A 22,626-nucleotide genomic window follows, 5' to 3' on the forward strand; every position below is an offset into this window, starting at 1 on the left:
TTGAAAATTAAACGTAAATTAATTGGGTAGATCATGAAATTTTAAAAACTTTAGAATTTACTTCTATCATCAATTGGGAGTACTTCCCTTTATATCCTCTATTAAACAGTAACCTTTTGAGAGCTCAGAGTGTGCACGTGTCTTTACCCATCTGGAAGCAGTGTTTGCAACATTGTCTAAAGCAGGGTTCTTCAAACCACAGGTCAGGACCCATTACTGGGTTGCAACACCATGTTTACTGGGCTGTGACGTGTGTGTGTGTGTGTGTTATAGGAGTGTGCGTGTGTTATAGGAGTGTGCGTGTGTTATAGGAGTGTGCGTGTGTTATAGGAGTGTGCGTGTGTTATAGGAGTGTGCGTGTGTTATAGGAGTGTGCGTGTGTTATAGGAGTGTGCGTGTGTTATAGGAGTGTGCGTGCGTGTGTTATAGGAGTGTGCGTGCGTGTGTTATAGGAGTGTGCGTGCGTGTGTTATAGGAGAGTGTGTGTGTGTGCGCGTGTTATAGGAGTGTGTGCGCGTGTGTTATAGGAGTGTGTGTGTTATAGGAGTGTGTGTGTGTGCGCGTGTGTTATAGGAGTGTGTGTGCGCGTGTGTGTGTGTGCGCGCGCGCGCGTGTGTTATACGAGTGTGTGTGTGTGTGTGTGTGTTATACGAGTGTGTGTGTGTTATACGAGTGTGTGTGTGTTATAGGAGTGTGTGTGTGTGTTATAGGAGTGTGTGTGTGTTATAGGAGTGTGTGTGTGTTATAGGAGTGTGTGTGTGTTATAGGAGTGTGTGTGTGTTATAGGAGTGTGTGTGTTATAGGAGTGTGTGTTGTGTGTGTGTTTTATTTTTAGGACAATTCCAATTAACATCCAATTAGTATGTGTGTCATATGACACTATAATTACAGTCCTTTGAAAGCCAATACAAAGCCTATGTAGAGAAAGGGTGGGTCTGCTCTCTGTTACAGCCCAGCCAAAATAGGAAATTAAGGGGGAACGGAGGAACAAAAAATACCAAAGTAGGATTATACATCTTGTATTATAAAATATAAATACACACTTTAAAAAATGTATTATGCTTTTACACTAATATATTTTTCATTGCAACATTCTTAAAGTCTGAAATTTACCATCACTTTAATGTAGTTTATGTTTTGATTGCTGATAAAACAATCTACTTTAAAACTGCCATGTTATAGCTTGTGGGCCTTTTGTTAAGGCAGATTTGGTTACTATTGGAACTTCTAGGATAACTACTAGACAAGAGTTTACTGCATTGCCATCACCTATCCCTGCGTCCAGACTGCTTGGTCTTTGAATACTGAGAATTATATATCGAGCAGTTTTTTTGTTTACATTGATCATAATAAAGTTTTTCTGGATCAAGATGTGTTGTATTCTGCGTGCTTGTTTTTGCCATTTGTTTGTATGTGAACTCTATTATGTTAGCGGCTGATTGTTCATGCAACATTTCCTCAATATCCCTTTCTTATTCTGGTCTCAGTGTGACCCAGCTTTTATGAAGAGTCGTCTTTATGAGGTCTCATTTTGTCTGAGAATCTGCCTGCAAAGAAAGAGGACCTCCTGCTGACAGTACTTGTTTTTTGGCCCCACTGAATTTATGATAGAAAGTGATATAAAAATAAAGAGTCAACAACCTGTTATTGCTGTTGTGGAAGCAGTAATGAAAGTAAAGCAACTATATAACCCCTGGAATATGGAGGATGACACATTATTATTATTATTCTTTATTTATAAAACGCTGACAGATTCCGCAGCGCTGCCCATGGGTACAAGGATAACAGTACAATGGAGAAACAATACGATAAGACACAAACTTTTACAGACAAATACAGGGGGAATTGAGGGCCCTATTCCCGTGGGAACTTATAATCTAGATATTACTGCTTCTGCATTTGTTCCCCTTGAAGAACAATACATCTGCATGGGGATAGGGGTTATAGGTACTTTACTGTATTCCAAGGAGCCATCACACACAATGAAGATGTACCTTGGGCATATAATCTTCATCAGTGTAGTGGTGTTGGTGGGTGCTCCTAAGGAACCTATAGATCAGGTCCGGCACAACTTAAAGGAACATAAACCCTCTCTTGCAAAAAAGAAATAATGCATGCTGTTTTTCCTGGGGGAGGGTATTTTAAAGGTGATAATCTTCTTTCCAATGAGGAGTTACTTATCCTTATAGGATGCAGGTGATCACAGGCAATTTTAATGGAGGTACCGGGAGGCTATTATCCTTCCCTCTAATTTAATTAGAAGGTGAATGAGAGCACTCATTTGTAAAATGGGATTCCCCTCTTTTGAATGAGCAGCTACTTGCACCTCTATTTTGAAGCGTTTAATAATAGCAAAACGGACACTTATAGAACCCCTATCACCTCCTAAAAGAGGGGTATAAGTCCCTATTTTGTTTCTTATAACTGTAGAAATAGGAACAAAATCTGTGAAATATGGAACCACTTCTGTTGCCTTCACAATACATAGACATAAAGCCCTTTATATTAAAGTAGCAATCCTCCTATTTCAATCAACTGATCCCGTACCTAACAAGCTGCAAGGTGATTGTCTTAATGACAAATACCTCACAGCAATGCCCCTGTATATGAATACTTTTAAAATAACTTTTTATAAAATCATTGCAGTATTAAGATAATTAAATTGTGGTGAATAAATGACTGGCAACCTGAGCAATCATATTGAAGCTTATTTGATAAAATAATTTATCCTTAGAAATGGTAAGCAACATGCACTTATACTAGTTTTAAATAAATAACTCTACTAATATAGAGAAGTTTGCTCTTACCTAAGGAGCCATTTATATGGTGCGGTTCCATTCCACCTAATCCACTCATTGGGCCGTCTGAACCTGGACCCATTGGGAACTGTAAAGTGTGAAAAAGTGTTATAAAAAAAATGTGCGGTCCGCTGAGAACTTTATCCAAAAATTTGAGTTACATTTTCTTATTATTATAACTTCATCTTTATGCTAAGCTCCAATCATACAACAAAAATATTACAACAGTTGGTTATTTCTCTCTTCCACATAAATGTGTTAACTTCAAATGTTTATTATATGAGCAGGTATAAAAAGGGACCACAATCACAGATATTAATGTCTCTAAATGATTAAAAATTAAGGTATTGTTTCAAAGAATCGCTATAATGCAAATAGATATAAAGAACTGAAATAATATCCCAGTAATAAGGAAGAAAGAGTGCAAGAGTGTTAAATACAAAATCCATTACTTTCTAATGACCAGTAGATGTAGTACAGAGACTATGCAAGATAATCACACCCTCTTACATTAGGCCTATTTGCTCCAGGAGGTACTGCATTCATTAATGTGTACATATTGTCTCCAGAATTTGTTGAATCTGAAATAAAAATACACAGAGACATTTATTAATCAGTTAAAGTAAAAAAAGTAAAAATAAAAACGGTTTACCCCTTATTTAAAGAGATATGAAACCAAATTTTTTTTCTTTCATGATTTAGATAGAAAATGGAATCCTTTGTTGAAAAGCATAGACGTATGCTTAGGAGCCGGTCCATTTCTGGAGCACTATATGGCAGTAGATTTGCAAGAGCACTAGATGGCAGCACTAGACGCCTACCTAGGTATCTCTAACACAGAATGTCATGGGAACAAAGCAAATTTAATAACTGAAGTAAATTGGAACCTTCTTTAAAATGATAAGCTCTGTCTGAATCACAAAAGAAAATGGTTTGCGTTTCACATCCCTTTAACGTGTGCATAATCTACAAAACTATATTACACACACATATCAAGCTAAAAAATAATGAAGTGACAAGGATTAACCGTTTAAGGGAATATAATAAATATGTTCTAATGCTCTGGAATATGTTGGCACTCTACAAATAACTGATAATATATACATCGGTCGTTAAGGGATTATCTGACTAATAGCGCATGTCTTGCCGCATTGTTAGACCCTCCATCCCTCCTGCAGGATTGCTAATATAGGGCCAGCAGCGAGACCACGCTATTGAAACACACACCCCAATAGAAAAACCAGCGACATACAAGGTACGTCGCTGGTCTTTAAGGGGTTAAGCTTACACTGTATTGGGCAATATAGGCTGACAATAGGATTTCGGTTTTTTCCCCGTTTTAAAATCTGATTCTTTATGTTAGCACAATAAAAATAAAATTTTCTGGCTTAGCTTGCTATATTTATCAAAAAGGATTGAATTCATAAACATTTTGTAGTCAATACTGTAATCGTCTGAAATGAGCACTAAAGTTATGATACGATTACAGAAACGTGTGAACGACGTAAATGCAACAGATCTGTCTATTCCCGTTTTACTGCAGATGAAATGTAACCACAAACCATGTTAAAGCAAATTAGCATTTTTCTCACATCCTTTTGTATAGGTTTTAAATAATTATGAAATCTTTGGAAGCAGAGAGACAAATATCAGCCACACATACTTTCTCTGAAGAAACAGAAAGCTTGGCTTTAGACAGTGTAGTGCATCTTATATTTAGAACCTTGATTAAAAACGTGTCTTGAATGAATAATTATTTTATGCAGCACTAAATGTAGCTTTTTACTGAAGAGAAAGAAAAATGAACACACTTTTTGGATGAATCATTAACTTTTATGGAATTAAAATACATTGTAGTTTCACATCTTTACGTAAACTTCACATAAGGGGCTGAAAAGAATAGAGAAACCATTACTTGTTTTCCCACTTGCCACAGTTGTAAACAGCTGCCTTAAAGGGACATTAAATAGTAAATACATTCTGTATTACGATATAAAGCAAAGAATATGTAGATAATATTTTTTTTCTTAAAAGGATTTTAGTTTAAATACTGAAGAGATAAGTGTTAAGTTTTAGTTTCAAATAAAAGTACTTTAAATATTATAAAGTAATGGGCACTGCCATATTAAAACCTTGATTTCCAGCATCTGCAAACGTTATCTGTCACTGATTATCCTCAGCAGAAAAGATTAAACAATTGCTGAGTGGAATATTCCAATGTTTATATATATATATATATATATATATATATATATATATATATATATATATATATATATATATATATATATATATATATATATATATTATATATACCGTATTGTTCCGCATATAGGCCGCACCTGCATATAGGCCGCACCCTTAAAGTTTGGTGCCATTTTAAAGAAATAAAGACAATACACACATTAATAGAACAGTAAAACAGTATTTTTATTTTATGAACACATGTACTGGTATTTTCCAGCTTTAAACAGCATAAATTAACATAAATAAAGAGGGACCCCTGCACAACAATCAACAACATTAGCAAATGTTCTTAAGTAATCCCTTTTAGAAATTTTAGTCACTATCACTGCCTTGCTCTCCACCAATAGCGGTATTTCTGCTCAGGTTGTCATCACTACTTTCAATGCTTTCTACATCACTTTCACTGTTTTCTTCATCATTCCTCTGATCCACTTCTCTCTGATCTTCCCACAATACATCATCTTCACTACCATCCAATGCATTTGACAGGCAACATTTTTTGAAACCTTTTATGACCGATTCTGAAGATATCATTTCCCACGCTGAAATAATCCACTGGCACAGCAAAGCCACTGACGGTTTCTTAATTTTGCCGCTTGGTGTGAGGGCATGATCTTCAGCCACAAGCCATTCAGAATACTGCTGACGTAGATTATCTTTAAATGGCTTGTTGACCACAACATCAAGAACTTGGAGTTGGGATGTCATACCCCCTGGTATAACTACCAGATCTGATTTCAAGGATGCAATCTTACTTTTTACATCAGGTGTTAAATGTCCTTTAAAGGCATCCAATACCAGCATTGCTTTTTTCGCAAGAAGAGCACCAGGCCTACTCTTCCAAACAACTGATAGCCAATCATTCATCAGCTCCTTGCTCATCCATCCCTTTTCATGGCATCTAACAATTAAGCCTCTTGGAAGACTTTCTTTTGGCATAGTTTTCCTTTTTAGGATCACATAAGGTGTCAGCTTATGACCATCAGCTGTAACAGATAACATTGCTGTGATACGTAATTTTTCATTGCCTGTGGTCCTCATAAGAATTGATTTTGCTCCTTTATGATCGACAGTTGTATTACTTGGCATATCAAAGAAAACAGGAGTTTCATCAGCATTTCCAATTTGGCTCAATGGATAGTTGTGCTTTTTCCTGAGCTCTATGACATACCGTTGAAATGCAAGCAGCTTTTCATTAAAGTCAACAGGTAGTCTTTGTGCAAGTGTTGTTCTGCGTCTCAGAGAGAGGCCATTTCTGAGCATAAATCTACGGCACCATCCAAGGTTTGCTTTAAATTCATGCCTGGGAATATTTAATTCACTGGCGATTTATAATGCCTTCAATTGTATGATTTTGCGGGTGACAGGCATTCCATTTTTTCTTTGTTCTAGAATGAAGGGAACCACTGCTGCATCAACTTCACAATACCTCCCTTTCTTAGGCCCTCTGAATGATTTTCTTGTAGAAGCCGATTTTTCTAGTTTCTGATGTATCAGCTTCCATCTGCGTACATTTTTCTCATCTATGTCATATTTTCTGGCGGCTTCCCTATTGCTTGTTTGTTCAGCATATTTTAAGACTTTTATCTTAAAATTTGAATTGTAACTTCGTCTTTTCCCTTGGCTAGTAGAATTTCGAATCTCCACATGATCATCCATATTGGTACCGGTATTTTACTGTATGTTAGCTCCTGTACAAAAATCCACATTATCAATTACGGTAACAGTATCTGTATACGTTTTTTTTTTCATGAGTATGGTAAATTACGGTAGAAAGTTGCTTAAAATTGCTTGCTCTATCTGAATCATGAAAGCAAAAAATGTGGGTTTAGTACCGGTATCCCTTTTACCCGGATTTTCACGATGCTGCAAATGGTCTAACACAGTTGTCTACCGGTAATTTGCAGCATGTGTCCTGGAGTCTTTGACATTGGTGCCATTCTATGCTGAATAATGGCTGCAGCGCAATGCATACCTCCCAAGATTTCAAAATCCAAATTAGGGACCCCCCCCAACTGAGCAGAAATGTGATATGTGGTGGACAACAGCAGGGATACAGAGTTGCTTAACCAAAAAAAATTACCAGTATATGCACACACATACCATATGACAAATTTTAACAATCAAGTGCAACTCTGCCTGAAAGGCACACTGTGAGATAAGCAGCATATTAGAATATGCAGATCTGCTCACATGATGACCTGCAGACACATTTTTTTTTTTACAGGGGGACCAGGTAATCACATCAAGCCTAACAAAATAAAGCTGCAATGTTTGCAAGTGAGACCAGCACTTTCAAATGTGTAAGCAGAGTCCCAATGTAGGGTGCCAGCTCCCAGGGGTATCCTTTTCCACTTCCCCAATACCCAAGAGTATAAAATAAAACAAAGGAAAGATGCTGAACTCCTTAGTATGGTAATTTCAAATGTGAAAAAAACTTTATTCAGGCATTAAAGCTATAATTGCTAAATAAAGGCTTTTTCACATTTGAAATTACCATACTAAGGAGTTCAGCATCTTTCCTTTGTTTTACCGGTATTTTAATAGACCAGTATTAAAGCTACAAATTTTTATTTAACCTTACAGTACAGTACGGTATTTTTATCAGGTATGTGAGGGGGGAAAAAAAACAGTCTCTTACCAATATCACAGGCAAAACTGACTACCGTAACATGGGACATCCTGTGCTCCGCCCACTTCCTCCCTACCCACACTGCAATAAGGCACATTCCTATAATCACCCTACCGGTATACCGTAATCATCATCTTTGTACTTGTATCAACTAGGGACTCTGCATGCCATTCCGTTCAGCACACAGCTCCTACTTTGATGTCATCATCATCTACAGCCACATCTGCCGCTCCGTCCCTGCAGACTGCAACGCCTGTGAAAGCAGCATTTAGCAACGTCTTTGGTTCACTCCTAGAAGACTGCTAATGTTACCAATACCTGTATTAGCAGTCTTCTAGGAGTGAACCGAAGACGTTGCTAAATGCTTCTTTCACAGGCGTTGCAGTCTGCAGGGACGGAGCAGCAGATGTGGCTGTAGATGATGATGACATCAAAGTAGGAGCTGTGTCTGAATGGAAAGGCATGCAGAGTCTGTAGTTACTCGCTCAGAGATCACTCGCTCAGGGAACACATAGGGCTCCATATTACTGTATACCCATACCACAGTATAAGTTACCGGTACATTCCTTACCCGGTATTTAGAATAATAGGCAGGTTTAAGCTAAATTTAAAAAAACACACCAAAAAATACAGAATATAGGCCGCGCCCCGCATATAGGCCGCACTGCAACTTTAAAGGTCAAAATCAAGGGAAAAAAGTGCGGCCTATATGCGGAACAATACGGTATATATATATATATATATATATATATATATATATATATATATATATATATATTTGTATTTATCAGGGTTTAAAGTACCTTCAACACATGTAAATTCCACACTTTATCGGTGCCTGTCCTCAGCAGAAGAGATTAGATCAGGGACACAAGTTCAATTATGACGGTGCCCATTACTTGATAGAAACTCAGTACAAGGTAGCCCTCAGTTTACACAGGGTTAGGTTCCAAAAGGAATGGTTGTAAATCAAAACCGTTGTAAATCAAAACCCAGTTTAAGTAAGTCAATGGGAAGTGAGGGAGTTAGGTTCCAGGCCCCTCTCAAAATTGTCATAATTAACACCTAATACATTATTTTTAAAGCTTTCAAATGAAGACCTAAATGCTAAACAGCATTATAAACCTAATAAAATAATCACACAACACAGAATATATAATTAAATTAAGTTAAATGAACAAAAACATTTGCTAAATGGCATTATAAACCTAATAAAATAATCACACAACAGACTTTACTTGCATTTTTTTGCAAACCGTTCTTTCTATGCATTCCAATCTGGACTGATTTATAGACAGGAAGATATTGTTCCTTTGAAAGCTGCTCGATAGCTCAGGTCTAGCTAGCTACACTAATTATTTTCAGCCTGCTTGTGTGCTTGGCTTGCATATCTTTGCAGCAACACAAGCGGACAGCTCCACCTCCACCTACTGGCTATTTTAATCAATTTAATATATTTTCTCAATGCTTTTCAATAGCAGTCACATGACTGAAAAAAAAGGTTGTTATTCTGAAACGGTGCAAATTGAACCATTGTAAACCGAGGGCCACCTGTATATTAAATTACAAGAAAGATGGACCCAAAAAAAAGTATATTCCAAAAGATTATTTTTTACTACAAATAACTAAACATTTAGATTACAGTCTAGTGTTTAATATCTCATTAAATTAAAACTTGATGAAAATCTGCATACTAGCTTAATGTTTGTACTACACTAAAAATGATAGACTTTATAAAAAAAGGTAAACCTAAGAATGCTCACTGGTCTGTCTCCAACCTAATCACCTGCAAGCACCTGACACAAATTTAAACTAACTGCATAGTACAGAAATCTTTAGCTTCTATGCAATTAGTATCTGAGTAATGGAATATTTACTTCTGAGATACTGCAATTTTAAATGTCACATTTAAAAGGACACAATAGGCAAAGCTGCAATGTGCAGCAGTGCATTTTGCTTTTTTTTTGCATGCCCAGTCCACCCACATTCAAACATTATGCTAAATAAAAGGTTTGTCTAATCAAAAAAATATGCAACTTCTCAGGGCCTTTAAAAAAATAAAATAAATAAAAAATGTATATAATTAATTTAAAAGTGTCAAGGGTTCCATGATATAGGCAGAGTAAACATCTGTACAGAAGGTTATTGATTGTTTAGGGCAGTGTTTTTCAACCAGTGTGCCGCGGCACACTAGCGTGCCATGAGAGATCCTCAGGTGTGCCGCAGCAGACTGACAACAGTGTGACATATTTTTTAAATTTTGCTTGTTTTTTATTCTGGGTCGTTTTTTTATTTTGAGTGAGATGATGACTGAGGGTAACTGCACAGCGGCAGCTCGCCTCCCCTAAACGTACTCACACTTGGAAGGAACCCCCACCCACCACAACATGTGCCTAGTGCTGGCTCTGCACGCAGCAGCACGCAACACTTAGTTTGTAGGAGGCATGGCATGACAGCACAGTACAGTGTGTGTGTGTATATATATGCTGTATTAGGCTACAATGTGTGATTTTGTACAATTATGGGATGGTGGTGTGCCGCAGGATTTTTTTAATGTAAAAAAGTGTGCCACGGCAAAAAAAATGCTGAAAATCACTGGTTTAGGGGATGAGAAAGTCTGCACCAAGCACTTGCAGCACAATATGTAAATTTGCAGCACTAAATCTAACCATACAACTAAATGCATTGTTGTGGGGGGGGGGGGGGCACTACGATGTGCCAGGTGCCTGTGCACATCCACAAAATATATTTATTCACAGATAATGAACAACCTCACCCCAATTTAAGAATACTGAACTGGGGAGGCCAGGCTGTAGGCTACAGATATTGAACTAAATACAACTGATTGGTAAAGTATTTACCTGAGATGACAATTACTGGTTCATAGGCAATGCATTAATTTCATTACATTGTATTTATGTTAGAGTGAGGTACCTCGTACACCACTATATATAAAAATATATATAATAAATATATGGAAAATGGTCAATTCCTATAGAATATTTTTTTAATAAAGGGGCAGTAAAGTAAAAATTAAAGTTTCATGGTTTAGATAGATTAGCATTTTAATCAACTTTCCAATTTACTTCTATTGTCTAATCTTCAGTTTATTGGTATCCTTTGATGAAAATCATGCCTAGAGAAAGTCTCAGGAGCCATGTTCAGAGTTTGTTTAGTAAACAAATGCAGAGCAAATACTTGCCCATGTCTACAAAGCACTACTAGGAGTTGGCTGTTAATTGGTGGATGCACATATATATGCCTCTTGTCATTGACTCACACAATGTGTCCAACTAGCTAGTGGTGCACTGCTGCTCTTTCAATAAAGGATAACAAAAAGAATAAAGTAAATTTGATAATAGAAGTCAATTGGAAAGTTGTTTAAAATTGTATGTTCTCACCTGAATCATGAAACAAAAACATTCTTGACACTTTAATGACCATTTAAACATTGTTCCTCAGGTTTCTAAAAACATAATGGATTTTCCAAGTATTAAAAGAACTGATTCAGCACAAACTAGAGCACTGTTTTAAGTGCTGAGCTACTAAGCACCAGCTCTCCAGCATTATCATGAAGGTATAACAGGTCGAATTTCCATCTCATATAACCGACAGTCTTTTACAGTCCCAAGAATGACTATAAAGTCTATTTAGAAATGGACACATTATGAGCATAGCACTACACAAATAGAAGAACGTGCTAAGCTGGGCATATTTGAAGTAGATCTAATTATCTTCAGAGTGCAGCAATAAATGTTTAACAAAGTAAACAAAAACAAACGACGCTCCATTACTGATAAACGCTGAGTTGTCTGAAAAGGTTTGCTATCTGCATGGAGATGACATATAATAATAAACGTTAATATGCAAACTGAATGCGCTTATATTAATGATGCTCTTCACCACAATATTCATTTACCTGCTGGACTTGGCATGATTGGTGTCCCAGGAGGACCTCCACCCCCCGGAGGACCCTGCAAATGAAGGATGAAATGTATAAGCCAGCAGCAATATGATGATTTTATACTTTAAGAAAATCCCTATACACCATTTTTAGCTAACAGCGGCATATGTAGGCCTCATGATGACAGCATCTAGGCAATAAAGGGGGATTTGGACTTACTAACAAATCATTATTTTATACTCCATTTACTGTCATATAATCTGTGGTATAATTTTAAAAAATGAAAATAAAATGAAGAGATGGAAAGAGATGATCCCCTTTTCCCTAAACAATGTACATTGACAACACAACTATGTAAAAATAGTCATATAAATAAAGCTGTTTTGAATTTGAATGACAGCACGAGAGAGAGAGAGAGAGAGAGAGAGAGAGAGAGAGAGAGAGAGAGAGAGAGAGAGAGAGAGAGAAAAAGAAAATAAAATAAGAGTGGAAATGACAAAGCAGGAGAGAGAATGAAAAACACAGAAAGTGAGAATGAATAAGAAAATGCTATAGAAATCTGAAAGCAACAAATATTAGTCTTAGCAGTCAAACACAGGATATAAAAACATCACAGGTAGGCAGGCTAGCTATCTCAACAAAAACAGCCTTATCAAAAATCTGCTCAACAGAGGCAGCCTGAAAGACCAGCGCCTTTATTAGAAAAACACAAAAACATTTTTGTCATGATTCAAAAAGATTTTTGAAATAAAAAAATAAAAAAATATTTTATTATCATTCATTTGGTTCTCTATCTTTTGTTGAAAAGCAGATTATTAGAGTCAGGAAAGTATGTGTGTTTGGATCACTGTTTTGCAGCATTATTAACATTATAGATTTTAAACACTAGATGGCAGCAGGGTTTGCTCAATGAAGTAGAGTGTTTAAAGCATTGATGCTAAACTGCTACTATATACTGCTTCAAACACGTACTTGCTCCTGAGTCTGTCTAGGTATGCTCTTCAATAAAGGATACCAAGAGAACAAATTTGATATATGAACTAAAATTAACTATATACCAGTTTGTACCCGTATGTACCAGACTGTATCAAAGTATGTAAATCTCTCAAATCAACTAATATTTCTTAAAGGGACACTGAACTCAGATTTTTTCTTTCGTGATTCAGATAGAGCATGCAATTGTAAGCAACTTTCTAATTTACACCTATTAATTTTTCTTCGTTCTCTTCTTTTCTTTATTTAAAAAAAGAAGGCATCTAAGCTATTTTTTTGGTTCAGAACCATGGAAAGCACTTGTTCATTGGTCTGTTAAATTAATCCACCAATCACCAAGAACAACCCAGTTTCTTCACCAAAAATGGGCCGGCATCTAAACTTACATTCTTGCATTTCAAATAAAGATACCAAGAGAATGAAGACAATTTAATAGGAGTCAATTAGAAAGTTGCATAAAATGGCATGCTTTATCTAAATCACAAAAGAAAAAATTTGGGTTCAGTGTCCCTTTAATAATATAATCAGTTTGTTTAAAAATGAATCATGTCATTTTGTTAGCAATATTTGTTTGACTTTGAAGTCCAGAAGCAAACTCCTTGAAAAGACCATTTTGTTGTGACCAATTTGTGGAACACACATGATCTTCTACACAAGCAATCACTGTGCAGGACATACTGTAGGTTCTGCATTCCATAGAACATACTTCACCCCTCTTGGGAAGAAAGGGTTTAAAAAAAACAAAAAAAACTACAAGCTTCAGATTAAAGTAATCAGAAAAACAGGCAAAACTGATTGATGAAAAAGAATTAAACGCAAAATACTCAAAATCTAATGTGTGGGGGGTTTAATTGTTCTCTCTATATACTGGGATTGGGTATACAGACAGAGATAATATAAATAAGCATGTGTGTACAGAAAGTGATAACCCTGCAAGCTCAACTTATTTTAATGGGTTGTGCTTTCCATGAATAAAACCAGCTATTTCATTTACAAAAATCAACAAAAAGAAGCACTCATAAATATTATACTCTGCAGCTGGTATAACAAGTCATTGGAAACACATCAAGGGAAAAATTATTTTACAGTACACTGTCCCTTTAATGTTGTTGTGTGTGTATGTATATATACACATACATATGCACACACACTCGAAAAACATAATTTATGCTTACCTGATAAATTTATTTCTCTTGTAGTGTGTTCAGTCCACGGGTCATCCATTACTTATGGGATATATTCTCCTTCCCAACAGGAAGTTGCAAGAGGATCACCCAAGCAGAGCTGCTATATAGCTCCTCCCCTCACATGTCATATCCAGTCATTCGACCGAAACAAGACGAGAAAGGAGAAACTATAGGGTGCAGTGGTGACTGGAGTTATAATTTAAAATTTAGAACCTGCCTCAAAAAAGACAGGGCGGGCCGTGGACTGAACACACTACAAGAGAAATAAATTTATCAGGTAAGCATAAATTATGTTTTCTCTTGTTAAGTGTGTTCAGTCCACGGGTCATCCATTACTTATGGGATACCAATACCAAAGCTAAAGTACACGGATGATGGGAGGGACAAGGCAGGAACATTAAACAGAAGGAACCACTGCCTGTAGAACCTTTCTCCCAAAAACAGCCTCCGAAGAAGCAAAAGTGTCAAATTTGTAAAATTTGGAAAAAGTATGAAGTGAAGACCAAGTTGCAGCCTTGCAAATCTGTTCAACAGAGGCCTCATTCTTAAAGGCCCAGGTGGAAGCCACAGCTCTAGTGGAATGAGCTGTAATTCTTTCAGGAGGCTGCTGTCCAGCAGTCTCATAGGCTAAACGTATTATGCTACGAAGCCAAAAAGAGAGAGAGGTAGCCGAAGCCTTTTGACCTCTCCTCTGTCCAGAATAAACGACAAACAGAGAAGAAGTTTGCCGAAAATCTTTAGTTGCCTGTAAGTAGAACTTCAGGGCACGGACCACGTCTAGATTATGCAAAAGACGTTCCTTCTTTGAAGAAGGATTAGGACATAATGATGGAACAACAATCTCTTGATTGATATTCCTGTTAGAAACAACCTTAGGTAAAAACCCAGGTTTAGTACGCAGGACTACCTTGTCTGAATGAAAGATCAGATAAGGAGAATCACAATGTAAGGCAGATAACTCAGAGACTCTTCGAGCCGAGGAAATAGCCATCAAGAACAGAACTTTCCAAGATAAAAGCTTAATATCAATGGAATGAAGGGGTTCAAACGGAACACCCTGAAAAACTTTAAGAACCAAGTTTAAGCTCCACGGAGGAGCAACAGCTTTAAACACAGGCTTAATCCTAGCCAAAGCCTGACAAAAAGCCTGGACGTCTGGATTCTCTTCCAGACGTTTGTGTAAAAGAATAGACAGAGCAGAAATCTGTCCCTTTAGCGAACTAGCGGATAAACCCTTTTCTAAACCCTCTTGTAGAAAAGCCAATATCCTAGGAATCCTAACCTTACTCCATGAGTAACTCTTGGATTCACACCAATATAAATATTTACACCATATCTTATGGTAAATTTTTCTGGTCACAGGTTTCCGAGCCTGTATCAATGTATCAATAACCGACTCCGAGAAACCACGCTTCGATAGAATCAAGCGTTCAATCTCCATGCAGTCAGCCTCAGAGAAATTAGGTTTGGATGGTTGAAAGGACCCTGAATTAGAAGGTCCTGCCTCAGAGGTAGAGACCATGGTGGACAGGACGACATGTCCACTAGGTCTGCATACCAGGTCCTGCGTGGCCACGCAGACGCTATCAGAATCACCGATGCTCTCTCCTGTTTGATCCTGGCAATCAGTCGAGGTAGCAACGGAAAAGGTGGAAACACATAAGCTATGTTGAAAACCCAAGGGGCTCCTATTGCATCTACCAGCACCGCTCCCGGGTCCCTGGACCTGGATCCGTAACAAGGAAGCTTGGCGTTCTGGCGAGATGCCATGAGATCCAGATCTGGTTTGCCCCAACGACGAATCAGTTGAGCAAATACCTCCGGGTGAAGTTCCCACTCCCCCGGATGAAAAGTCTGGCGACTTAGAAAATCCGCCTCCCAGTTCTCCACGCCTGGGATGTAGATCGCTGACAGGTGGCAAGAGTGAGACTCTGCCCAGTGAATTATCTTCGAGTCTTCCACCATCGCTAGGGAACTCCTGGTTCCCCCTTGATGATTGATGTAAGCCACAGTCGTGATGTTGTCCGACTGAAATCTGATGAACCTCAGTGTTGCCAACTGAGGCCAAGCTAGAAGAGCATTGAATATTGCTCTCAATTCTAGAATGTTTATTGGGAGGAGTTTCTCCTCCTGAGTCCACGATCCCTGAGCCGTCAGGGAGTTCCAGACTGCTCCCCAGCCTAGTAGGCTGGCATCTTTTGTTACAATAGTCCAATCTGGTCTGCGAAAGGTCATTCCTTCGGACAGATGAACCCGTGACAACCACCAGAGAAGAGAATCTCTGGTCTCCTGGTCCAGACTTAGCAAAGGGGACAGATCTGAGTAATCACCGTTCCACTGACTTAGCATGCATAGTTGCAGCGGTCTGAGATGCAGGCGCGCAAATGGCACTATGTCCATTGCCGCGACCATTAAGCCGATTACTTCCATGCACTGAGCTACAGATGGGCTTGGAATGGAGTGAAGGACACGGCAAGCATTTAGAATCTTTGATAACCTGGACTCCTTCAGGTAAATCTTCATCTCTACGGAATCTATAAGAGTCCCTAGAAAAGGAACCCTTGTGAGTGGTAACAGAGAACTCTTTTCCACGTTCACTTTCCACCCATGCGACCTCAGAAATGCTAGAACTATCTCTGTATGAGACTTTGCATTTTGAAAACTTGAAGCTTGTATCAGAATGTCGTCTAGGTACGGGGCCACCGCTATGCCTCGTGGTCTTAGTACCGCCAGAAGTGAGCCCAGAACCTTTGTAAAAATTCTCCCTTTGAAAGGAATGTTCAGTAGTTTAGACTTAGAAGTTACATCTGCTGACCAGGATTTAAGCCATAGCGCTCTGCACGCCTGTATGGCGAATCCGGAATTCTTAGCCGTAAGTTTGGTTAAATGCACTACGGCATCCGAAACAAACGCATTAGCCAGCTTAAGGGTTCTAAGCTTGCTCAAAGACTCATCCAATGGTGCTGTGCGAATCGCCTCTTCCAGAGACTCAAACCAGAATGCCGCTGCAGCAGTGACAGGCGCAATGCATGCAAGAGGCTGTAATATAAAACCTTGTTGAACAAACATTTTCTTAAGGTAACCCTCTAATTTTTTATCCATTGGATCTGAGAAAGCACAGCTATCCTCCACCGGGATAGTGGTACGCTTGGCTAAAGTAGAAACTGCTCCCTCCACCTTAGGGACCGTCTGCCATAAGTCTCGTGTGGTGGCGTCTATAGGGAACATTTTTCTAAATATCGGAGGAGGGGAAAAAGGCACACCGGGTCTATCCCACTCCTTGCTAATAATCTCTGTAAGCCTTTTTGGTATAGGAAAAACGTCAGTACACACCGGTACCGCATAGTATTTATCCAGCCTACATAATTCCTCTGGGATTGCCACCATATCACAATCATTCAGAGCCGCTAACACCTCCCCTAGCAATACGCGGAGGTTCTCAAGCTTAAATTTAAAATTTGAAATTTCTGAATCCGGTCTCGCCGAATCAGAACCGTCACCCACAGAATGAAGCTCTCCATCCTCATGTTCTGCAAATTGTGACGGAGTATCAGACATGGCTCTCGTGTCATCGGCGCGCTCTGTCCTTAACCCAGAGCTGTCGCGCTTGCCTCTTAACTCGGGCATATTGTATAATACTTCTTTCATAACATTAGCCATATCATGTAAAGTGATTTGTAAGGGCCTTGATGTACTTGACGCCTCAATCTCACACACCTCCCGAGCGGGAGACGAAGGTACTGACACGTGAGGAGAGTTAGACGGCATAACTTCCCCCTCGTTGTCTGGTGATAATTGCTTTATCGGTACAGATTGACTTTTATTCAAAGTAATATCAATACAATTGGTACACATATTTCTATTGGGCTCCACATCGGCTTTTAAACATAATGAACAAGCAGATTCCTCTGTATCAGACATGTTTAAACAGACTAGCAATGAAGCTATCAAGCTTGGAAATTACTTTCAATAAGTTTACAAGCAATATAAAAAACGCTGCAGCGCTTTTAAAAACACAGTTGAATAACAAAGAACTAATTCAGTTATAGTCAACAATTCTTAAAATGTATTAATTAGCAGAGCATTGCACCCATTAGCAAAAGGATGATAAACCCCTCAATACCCAAAAACGGATATCAAATTAAGATTTAACGCTTTTATCACAGTCAAACACACTGTCACAGGTCTGCTGTGACTAATTACCTCCCTCAAAAACGAATTTGGAAGACCCCTGAGCTCTCTAGAGAAGTCCTGGATCAAGGAGGAAGAAGCAGGAAGACTGTGCTAGATTTTTAACTGCGCAACAAGGCGCTAAAAAAGGCCCCTCCCACTCATTTACAACAGTGGGAGACCTGATATAACGGTTTCTATGCAGAAATATACGTTAGCCATGTGGAAAAAAATCATGCCCAAAAGGATTTATCACCAAAGTACCTCACAAAACGAATAACATGCCAGTAAACATTTTAAAAACAAACTTTTTTAATGTCATGCAAAGTTATTACTAAGCCTGCTACTAGTCGCTTCCACTGCAGATAAGGCTTAAGCATTATTTCAGTATTAACAGTACTTTCTCAGTCAAATTCTAGTCCCTAGAAAATAACTCTACTGTGCATACATTTATCAGCCTGATACCAGTCGCTACTACTGCATTTAAGGCTGTACTTACATCATACGGGTAACAGCAGTGTTTTCTTAGTCAATTCCATTCCCAGAAAATATTGTACTGCACATACCTCATTTGCGGGGGACCCCGCATGCTATTCCCATTTTCTGAAGTTACCCCACTCCTCAGAATGTCGAGAACAGCCAGTGGATCTTAGTTACGCCTGCTAAGATCATAGAAAACGCAGGCACTTTCTTCTTCCAAATACTGCCTGAGATAGAAAAACAGCACACTCCGGTGCCATTTAAAATAACAAACTTTTGATAGAAGAATAATTAAGTAAAAACTCCAACTCCTCTCGCGACCTCCTTTGTTGAGGGTTGCAAGAGAATGACTGGATATGACATGTGAGGGGAGGAGCTATATAGCAGCTCTGCTTGGGTGATCCTCTTGCAACTTCCTGTTGGGAAGGAGAATATATCCCATAAGTAATGGATGACCCGTGGACTGAACACACTTAACAAGAGAAATTAAAGTAAATTTGAGAGCATACACACTTAAGTTCACCAGCCTTGGGTTAATACCTTTAGCCTACATGTTCTGAGTGTCTTCTAATGTGAAACATTATCTTTTTGCATATGCTGGTTTAAGGACTTGTTTTGTGGTATATTTTATATTACTATTTAAAGAAAAATAAACTGTAAAGTGGGTACTTACAGTAGTAAATGTCATATCAAGATCACAGAAATATATAGATTTCCATAAATGTTTAGGAGAGCATAAAGTTTACAATAGATTATACTGAGCAGCAAAACATGTCTCTACTTGAAAATCTATCCAGATTGGTAACAGTCTTGCAAATTAATATCAGCATATGCGCAATAAACGAGAAACAAAACAACTGAACACCTCTCAGATGTTCACTCCTTAGACAATTCACCAGGGCTCTTCTAAACATCTGGATAACTATTTCTTTGACTAAATAAAATGGAACATCAATTCCAATGAGCAAACAAAACCAGATGAACTTACTACATAATTCCCAGGAGACGCAGACGAGTAGGGTATCTGAAAGCAAATAAAAATCAAAGTTACACTTTTATTGTTCAGAAGAAAAATCTATTGATTGTGCAAGATTTTAATCTTCTTATCTACAGACACTCTTCTTGTTAGCAAGATATACACACACTTCTAGATATATATTATTCTGAATATTAACAAATGATTGACACAGGCGTAGCATTATATTATATATAGAGATATGATCTGTAATTGTAGCATCCATAGCAAACAATCTAAATTTAACATAAAATAAGTTCAATATTTATTAGTTATTTATTTATGGGCAAATTTTAGTAATTTGTCAGCTACAAAATTACGTTTTTTTTTTTTGCAAAGGGAATAAAACGTAGAATTAAAAAAAAAAAAAGCTTCAGCTCCATAAGATCTATGTTATTTTTGTTTTCTTAAGTGCCCCCTCAAATATGTATGGTCACCATCATTTAGCAATTAAATTCCTGTAATAATTCTACATAGTTAAGCTCAGCATTCATATGTTAAGCTAGTAGTCATGAGCTGTAACTATTTTTGTCCTAGAAAGAAAACAAACAAACACAGTTGGGTTGGAGAAAGAACAATAAATTGTTATTAGAAATCCATATACATTTACGGATCATACTAACTGAGTTAGCATTTCCGGGATTGGGCCATGGTCTACCACCTCCTGGACCCCTGCAAAATAAAGAAACAAATATTATTGTATTATTAATGCAATTAAGCCCATTCTTAGGTCTATGTATTTACTGAATAAAATCAGCAACATCAATGTGTGCCCCTTATCTCTTATAAACAGGTTTCTTTTTATATAAAATGATGACACAGAACAAGTACCCAGACCCGCTCCTGCAAAGCTACTGATAGGCTTAAGTGTGCACACAATAATCCAATACTAGAGAAATCTAGTTGCCTGGTCAAAGATCTCCAGTGAATTTTCTATTCTTCCTTCCTAAAACTTTGAAAGTATTTAATTTAATGTGTTTGGCTCTTAAAAGGGACACTAAACCCAAATTTTTTTCTTTTGTGATTCAGATAGAGCATGCAATTTTAAGCAACTTTTTAATTTACTCCTATTATCAAATTTTCTTCATTCTCTAGATATCTTTATTTGAAATGCAAGAATGTAAGTTAAGATGCCGGCCGGCCCATTTTTGGTGAACAACCTGGGTTGTTCTTGCCGATTGGTGGATAAATTCATCCACCAATGAACAAGTGCTTTCCAGGGTCCTGAACCAAACAAATAGCGTAGATGCCTTCTTTTTCAAATAAAGATAGCAAGAGAACGAAGAAAAATTGATAATAGGAGTAAATTAGCAAGTTGCTTAAAATTGCATGCTCAATCTGAATCACTAAAGAAAAAATTTGGGTTCAGTGCCCCTTTAATAGTAACATATATGCTACAGTTTGTAAAGTGCAATATGTCGGTTGACTTTAAAAGGGCGCTGACAGAACACTGAAGTTCTATTATGTTCATTTTAAAAGTGGCAATTTCATGGTTTTATACAAATTTGCTATTGATTGTAAATATGATGAATTTGTAGCACAATATAAAAACATCTCCCACACAAAATTAAAAATAAGGGTGCAGGTAACATAATCGCTTTAAACTGAGAAGTGTCACAAGAAATCAGGGTGGATAAAAATCAATGATTTAAAAATAAATAATTTGAAAATCAGTTTATTTAAATCAGATTTTTTATTTTAAATTGGGCTTTTTTTTGCTTTTTTTATTTAAATAAAATACTTTTTGAGGCAAAATCTATCAAAAGATAGTTTTCGATTTAACATACATTATAATCCAAAGGTTATATTTACTGAAATAAGGATTTGTTTTAAATTATATAGCAAGAGGTTGTAATATTTATTTTTTGGTAAATTAAAGAGACACTAAACCCAAATATTTTATTTAATGATTCAGATAGAGCATGCAATTTTAAGCAAATTTCTAATTTACTTCTATTAACATTTTTCTTCGTTCTCTTGCTATCTTTATTTAAAAAGCAGGAATGTAAAGCTTAAGAGCCAGCCCATTTTTGGTTGAGAACCTGGGCTATGCTTGCTTATTGGTTTGCTAAATGCAACCACCAATAAGCAAGCACAATCCAGGGTGCTAAACCTAAAATGGGGTGTCTCCTAAGCTTAACATTCCTGCTTTTTAAATAAAGATAGCAAGAGAACGAAGAAAAATTGATAGAAGGAATAAATTAGAAAGTTGCTTAAAATTGCATGCTCTATCTAAATCATGAAAGAAAAAGTGTGGGTTTAGTGTCCCTTTAATTCTATTAATCCATTCACAATGTCATGCTCACACAGAGGTTTCTGTAAGATTATTTGGGGCATTTTTTTTATATCTAGAAGATATTTTTGTTTTTGTAGTTCTTAAAACTGAATTTGTGTCTGTAGAAATAACATGCCTCTTTTTCAAAGCAAAAAGGCTATAAAATAAACACATACAGAGAGAAAGATCTTAAGGGGGACATAAACCCTTTTTTTATGATTCAGATAGAGCATACAATTTTAAACAACTTTTAGATGTCTTTCTATTCTCAAATTTGCTTTTAATTCTCTTGGTATCCTTTGTTGAGGAAACAGCAATGCACTACTGGGAGCTAGCTGAACACATTGGGTGAGCCAATTACAAGAGAGTCATATGTGCAGTCACCATTCAGCTACTAAGCTCCTAGTAGTGCATTTGTGATGCAAAGGCATGATTTTTAATATGTTTTTCTATTAGCTTGTAAGGGGTTAATACAACTTCATGTGAACTCAGATCTATGGTGTCATGCAAACTGCAGGTTTCCGAAAAGCATTTAAAAGGGACATCATACACTGAGATGGTAACATAAAATGATAAATAGTAAATATAAAGAAAACTGCAATATACTTTCAATATTTATTTTGTCCGATTTTACTGAATTCCTTTATGAAATTGTGAGCTTATCTGTTACTGTTTGGAATATAAGTGTTCTGCACTTCCATTTCTCACAGTCATTGGCTGCACCCTTTAGTGACTTATTTATAACTGTCCCTAATTGGCCACAGCAGAGAAGGCAACCTAAGTTACAATATGGCAGCTCCCATTGTTTTATAGACATTAACTTTACACTTAGTATGTCAATATTTAAACAACTAATGCAACTTTTAAACATACATCTACATGTTATTCTCAGACTAATCTATTTGAATGCATCATTCTATCTAGC

At 37.2% G+C, this 22,626-nt stretch overlaps 1 protein-coding gene across 2 annotated transcripts in view; it reads right to left on the reverse strand.

Moving 5' to 3' along the window:
* SSBP2 (single stranded DNA binding protein 2) overlaps positions 1–22,626 on the reverse strand; it is a 557,604-nt gene that overhangs the window by 19,535 nt on the left and 515,443 nt on the right. For both annotated transcript variants that reach the window (XM_053701463.1, XM_053701462.1), the window contains 5 exons: positions 20,050–20,098; positions 19,400–19,435; positions 11,597–11,651; positions 3,309–3,379; positions 2,808–2,886 (listed from right to left, as the gene is read on the reverse strand). In XM_053701463.1, the coding sequence (XP_053557438.1) occupies positions 2,808–2,886; positions 3,309–3,379; positions 11,597–11,651; positions 19,400–19,435; positions 20,050–20,098 (290 nt within the window). The remainder of the gene's footprint in view (positions 1–2,807; positions 2,887–3,308; positions 3,380–11,596; positions 11,652–19,399; positions 19,436–20,049; positions 20,099–22,626) is intronic.

This window comes from Bombina bombina, chromosome 2, assembly GCF_027579735.1.
Source record: "Bombina bombina isolate aBomBom1 chromosome 2, aBomBom1.pri, whole genome shotgun sequence".
In the NCBI taxonomy this organism is placed as follows: domain Eukaryota; kingdom Metazoa; phylum Chordata; class Amphibia; order Anura; family Bombinatoridae; genus Bombina; species Bombina bombina.